Source organism: Phoca vitulina, unplaced genomic scaffold (genome assembly GCF_004348235.1).
Source record: "Phoca vitulina isolate PV1807 unplaced genomic scaffold, GSC_HSeal_1.0 scaffold120, whole genome shotgun sequence".
Taxonomy (NCBI): domain Eukaryota; kingdom Metazoa; phylum Chordata; class Mammalia; order Carnivora; family Phocidae; genus Phoca; species Phoca vitulina.
In genome coordinates this window covers 493,547-499,795 of record NW_022589823.1, presented here as the reverse complement: position 1 = coordinate 499,795, position 6,249 = coordinate 493,547, and the positions used below count along the sequence as shown (strand labels likewise).

General features: G+C 55.1%; 1 protein-coding gene across 1 annotated transcript in view; it reads left to right on the top strand.

Annotated features, from left to right (window-relative positions):
* Positions 1–5,204, top strand: part of SPATC1L (spermatogenesis and centriole associated 1 like) — a 16,990-nt gene extending 11,786 nt beyond the window's left edge. Inside the window, exons 4-5 of the mRNA XM_032398788.1 lie at positions 4,249–4,400; positions 4,870–5,204. Of these exons, the coding sequence (XP_032254679.1) occupies positions 4,249–4,400; positions 4,870–5,196 (479 nt within the window). The 3' untranslated portion in view covers positions 5,197–5,204. The remainder of the gene's footprint in view (positions 1–4,248; positions 4,401–4,869) is intronic.
* The last annotated feature ends 1,045 nt before the right edge of the window (positions 5,205–6,249 follow it).

The following is a 6,249-nucleotide window of genomic DNA, read 5'->3' as shown; positions in this document are numbered from 1 at the left end:
GGAGCAGGGAGCCCGATGTGGGGCTCGATCCCAGGACCCTGGGATCATGACCTGAGCCGAAGGCAGACGCTTAACGACTGAGCCACCCAGGCGCCCCGAACTTTTGTGTTTTTTAAGGAACTGGTCCATTTCATCTATCTTGTCAAATTTATTAGCATAAAATTTTCCTAATGTTCCATTATTATCCTTTTAACATCTGTAGGATCTGCGGTGATACCATCTCCATTTTCCGATAGTGGTAGTGTTTATCTTCTTTCTCTTTTTCCCTAATATGTCTGGCTGGAGGTTTGTCAATTTTATTGACTTTTTTCTTTGAAGAATAGATTTTGGCTGGATCTTGGAAGGCCCAGGTTGGACTAGAAATGATTTCTAGAACATCTTAGGTATATATCACTTCTTCCATCTAATTTATGCATTAAAGACAGGGGTGAGAAGAAAGACTGATTCCTGGTGAGAGAGGTATATTAATGTAGAAGGGAGTTTGCACCCTGCGCCTCTGTGCCCCTCATGTGCCTTGATGTGTTGCTGGGCAGTCAGTCTGGTTCTCAGCCCTAACTCCCAGGTAGCTTCTGCAGCTTTGCAAAGTGATCAGGGAAGGAGCACACTGAAACTACAATGCACTTTTGAAAGAAAGTGAAGAGGACTCAAATAAGTAGAAAAATGTCTTGTGTTCATGGGCCAGATGACTTCATATTATTAAGATGGCAGCACTCTCCAAATTGATCTGCAAATTCAACACAAATCCCTGTCAAAATTCCAGCCGGCTTCCTTGCAGAAATTGCCAAAATCATCCTGAAATTCAGGTGGAATGTAAGAGACCCAGAAGAGGCAAAACAATCTTGAGAAAGGAGAGCAAAATTGGAGGACTCACACTTTCCAGTTCTGAAACTTACTATAAAGCTACAGTAATGCAGACAGTGTGGCAGTCTTAAGGACAGACGTACAGAGATCAGTGGAGTAGAATTGAGAGTCCAGAAATAAGCCCAAGCATTTATAGGTTTAATATGCAACAAGGACACCAAGACAATTCAATAGAGAGAGAACAGTCTGCAACAAATGGTGCTGGGACAAGTGGACAAACACATCCATGAGAATGAAGTTGGCCCTCACACACAAACAAAAATTAACTCAAAATGTAGAAAATCTAGGGCGCCTGGGTGGCTCAGTTGGTTAAGCGACTGCCTTCGGCTCAGGTCATGATCCTGGAGTCCCGGGATCGAGTCCCACATCGGGCTCCCTGCTCGGCAGGGAGTCTGCTTCTCCCTCTGACCCTCTCTCATGCTCTCTCTGTCTCATTCTCTCTCTCAAATAAATAAATAAAATCTTAAAAAAAAAAAATGTAGAAAATCTAAAAGAGCTCAAGACATTAACTCAAATGTAAAAAATCTAAAAGAGCTCAAGACATAAAACTGTTAGAGGAAAACACAGAGATAAAACATATGACCTTGGATTTGGCAAGAGATTTTTAGATGTGACACCAAAAGCATGAGCAACAAAAGGAAAAGTATATAGTCTGGGCTTTATCAAAAGTAAAAACTTATGTATTTCAAAGGAACACATTTCAAGAAAATGAATTCAACCCACAGAGTGGGAGAAAATATTTGTCAAACAGATGATAAGGGACTAGTATCCAGGATATATAAGAACTCTCCACAACTCAACAGTAAAAAGACAAACAATCCAATTAAAAATGGGCAAAGAACTCAAAGGAACATTTCCCCAGAGAAGACATACAAAAGGAGAATAAGCACATGAACAGATGCTCAATGTTGTATTTATCAATATAAACCACAATGAGACACCACTGCATGCCCACTAGGATGGCTGTCATAAAAACGAGGGACAAACACAGGCATTGGTGAGGATGTGGAGACATTGGAATGCATATATGTTGTCGCCGTGGAAACAGTTTGGCATTGCATCAAAAATTAAACACAGAATTACCATGTGTCCCAGAATTCCACTCCTAGGTATATATCTAAAGCAACTGAGAACATTTGACCACACAAAGTTTTTTATATGAATGTTCATGGCGGCATTATTCATAATAGCCCCCAAGCCTGTCAGCAGACAAAGGGACAACCGGAATGTGGTCCCTGCACACAATGCGGTGCTACTCAGCATGGGTAGGAGCTCAGTGCCAACGCGCCTGCAGTGTGGACGGACCTCGGGAACAGCAGTGTGGGGCCAGATGCAGGGCCACATGCTGCGTGACGGCGCTGGTGGGCCATGCCCAGCATAGAGGCGTCCACGGGGACAGGACGTACGTTGGTGTTTGCAGGGGCTGTGGGAGAGCGCTGTGTGACTGCTAGTGGGTACAGGGTTTTGTTTTGTTTGGGAATTTGGTTGTGGTGACGGCTGCACAACTCTGTGAATATAGAAAAACATCTGAATCGCATACTTGAAGAGCATGAATTTTATACTCTGTGATTATGTCTCAGAAAAAATTTTAAGTAAGGTCCAAGGCTGTGTTGGGAGCCACGGCCTGTCCTGAGGCTCCAGCTCCGTGGCCCTGTCTCCCCAGCATTTCACACCAGCATTTCTCCTCCGCCTCAGAAACCTGCTCTGCCTCAGCTCATATCCTGCTTCCCCCACCCTGTGACCCTTTGGCCTCGGGGCCCCCCCCAGCTCCAAGGCCCTCATGGGGTTCTGTGGGGGAGCACGTGGCTCTGGGCCATGTGGCTCAGGCGGGGCCCTCTGCCTGGGGCATCCACACCCTTGCGGCCCCTCCTGCTCCCCATCCCCACCTGCAGAGCCACGCTCCCTGTTCAGTGCCCGCGGCGCTCAGTGCCCGAGGTGCGTGGCTGAAGGAGCGAAAGCACAGTGCCCCCCGGGCCTATCCTCCGTGGCCATCTGGTGGCCCTATGTCAGCGGCCTGCCCTCAAAGGAGCTGATAAGCCCATGCTGACGGGCTGTTACGTGCTGGGAGAGGCCACCATTCTCCTGTGGTGTGAGTGACCTGGCAGCTTTCTGGGTCGAGCGGTTAGGTGGACCCAGGCACAGGATGGGGCCAAGGAGGGCAAACACCTGCCCACGGCCACAGGCACAGCTGGTCCTGGAGCCCCGCAGCATTCACGGCACAGACGGCTGTGCAGGGGGTTCTCCAGGGCTGCTGTGGGGTGTCCTGAGTTTTGGGTCACCCAGCCCAAGCATGCACAGCCTGCCCACCGGATGGACCCCGCAGGCTGCACCCAGTCGATGCCCTGGAGGGTTTGCATCATGCTCAGGTTCGGCGAGGCCCCGGGGGCTTTAGGAAAGGCTCTGCAAATGGGGCTGCTACTGTCTCTCGTGGGGATGAAAGAGCAGAATGTGGAGGTAGCAGGAGTCGGGGGCGCCGTCGGATGGAGGGTCTCCGGTGCGGAGGCTCTGCCTGACTCTGACGCAGGCTCAGCTCACTTTGGACCTCTCAGTGTCAGAAGCATCTGACCGGGTGTTTTCGGAGAGCACATGGTTCCGAAGGGTGCTGGTGCATACCTGCTGTTTAATGCACAGAGGCTGCCGTGGGGGGGCAGGTTGGGAAGCAGGTTTGGGAGGGGAGGGTGGGTGATGTATCCGGTAACGTCAGGGAGATCATTAAAAATAGGATCTCCTGCCAACCCAGCAATCCTCTCCGCAAACGCGGGGAAGACTTTTATTATCAAGTACCCATGAAACCAGCCTGCAATGCACGGGCTGCCAAGACAGCCAGGCAGCCTGGACCCGTGACCCGGGTTACTTATGTGTTCCCAAGTTAACTGGCACCCCACCCTCAGGAGGGGAGGGGACACGTCTGGCCCACCAAACATACCTGGTCATAGGGGTGGGGCCTGTGTGATAAGCAGGGGTCACCCTTGACCCAGGTGCCTGGGCAGACTCCCCTGGTGCCGGGGGACAAGACAATCCTGGGCTGTAAAAACAAGCTTTTAAAGACATTTCTGCCCATCTCAAAGGGGCAGAGAGAGAGGACTTAGGATCATCGGTTACTCAGGTTGCTCTAAGAGGGAGAAGAGGACAGGTCTCTCTCCCTTTTGGCAACAGAAAAGTCAAAGTTTTCTTCTCCATTTGTATTTACCCTCACCATTGGGGGTAGGGGAAGCAACGATGGGGGGGAGGGCCCCAGCGGCGTCACCCCAAACCTGCAGGGGCTGCGTTTAGGTTGGTCCTTTCCCTAAAATGGATCCCGGGGCGCCAGCAGGGGGAAGGCAGGTGGCCCCTGACTGTCCATGTCCTGGGACCCGTGGCCCATCTCACTACCTCCACTCCTCACAGAGATCCAGAGCTTCTCCAGCACTGAGAAGGATGGGCGCATAGTCGGGGAGATCGCCTTCCAGCTGGACCGGCGCATCCTGGCCTATGTCTTCCCGGGGGTGACCCGGCTGTACGGTTTCACCGTGTCCAACATCCCTGAGAAGATCAAGCAGGTATGCCTCTATGCCCTGGGGTCCCCTCCCTGCCCCAGATCCCCTCCCTGCTGTGGGGGGCCCCTCACTACCCTGGCATACCTCCCTGCCCTGGGTCCTCCCACTGCCTCCAGGTCCCCTCCCTTGCCACGGGGCCCCCCTTGCTGCCCCATCACCCGTGGTGCTCGCACAGCTGAGGACTGTGGAGGCCCACGTGTGACAGAGGGTGATGAGCCCGCTGCCGGGAGCGTCTCTGTTGGCACCCAGCCGCTCTGTGGCCTGGGACAGTCTCGGCCGTGGCTCCCGGGGCCACAGAGCCTCGCGCGTTCCGGCCTGTGCGCTAGGGGCGGAGCTCCCTGCTCTGGTCCCGGACACTGTCTGCTGGGGGGCACCCGGGACGCTGCGCTCTGCCGGGCTGGGGGCTGGGCTCTGGGCGCGCGTCCCTGTGTCAGCGGCCTCCTTCACGGAAGCCTGGTCGCTGTGCCCCCAGACGTCCATCAAGTCCCTGGACGGGTCGGTGGACGAGAAGAAGCTGCGCGAGCTGACGCACCGCTACCTGACGCTCACGGCGCGCCTGGAGAGGCTGGGCTACAACCGGGACGTGCACCCGGTGTTCAGCGAGTTCCTCATCAACACCTACGGCATCCTGAAGCAGCGGCCCGACCTGCGCGCCAACCCCCTGCACAGCAGCCCGGCAGCGCTGCGCAAGCTGGTCATCGACGTGGTGCCCCCCAAGTTCCTGGGCGACTCGCTGCTGCTGCTCACCTGCTTGTGCGAGCTCTCCAAGGAGGACCACAAGCCGCTCTTCGCCTGGTGAGCCTGCCCCGGCGCGCGCCGCGCCTTTCCTGCAATAAACGTGTTTGTTCCAATCCCGGGGGCCGCGTGCCTCCTGCGTGTCCCCTCCGGCCGGGGGAAGAGCCGCGTCCGCCGACGGAGCGCCCAGGGCCGCAGGCGCGGAGCAGGCGCCTCTCTCGGCCCGGGCCGCGCACCCCAGGCGCCCAGCCCGCCCGCCGCCCACACCCGCGCGGCACTGTCGCACTTTATTAAAATAATCTGTTTACCTGTGTACCTTTACCTTTGGCTCTTTGAGGGCATGGAGAACACCGCAGGAGGTGCCCGCCGGTATTTGTGGAATGAAGCCTGGACAGAGCCTCGAGGGGAGGGGCTGGGGCTCAGGCTGGGCTCCCAGACCCTCCAGCCCTCAGACCTCCCCGGGAGGTCTCGGTGTCCTCCCGTGAAGGGGCCAGCAGCTGGTTTCCCCACACGCAGAGCCTGAGGCAAGGATTCCGTCCGGGCAGGACAGCTATAGAATCTGCAGAGCCTGGTGCAAAATGAAAACACAGGTCCCTTGTTCAAAAGTAGGAATTTCAAGACAGCCAGGGCAGCAGGTTGGATAGAGAGCGGGGCCCATGCAGCTGTGTGGGTTCCGGGGAATCTGTTTATTTGGGAGATGATCTGATGCACACACAACCCCTGCCCCCAACGGAGCCATCAGGTCGCTATCTCTCCTGAGGTCTTGAGGACAGGTGACCTCCTGGGCCCCCAGTCAGGACCAGGGCCTGGCACAGGCACCTTCCTGGGCCTTGGCTGTGAGTGGAGGGTCTCTGGTCACTTCTCTGCTGTGGGTGTGAGGATGAAAGTATTGGGGTGTCTGGACCAACTTCAGTTGGGGCAACCTGTCCCTCGGTCCTCACAGCCCCATGTGTCCCAGAGGCCCCAGCACCTTAGGATACTTTCATCAGCTTGGGCAGCCAGAACGTGCACCACAGAACAGGGTGGTTCAGAGGACATGCTGGAGGCTAGACGTCACAGGTCAAGGTGTTCACAGGGCTGGTTCCTCCTGAGGCCTCTCTCCTGGGCGTGTGGATGC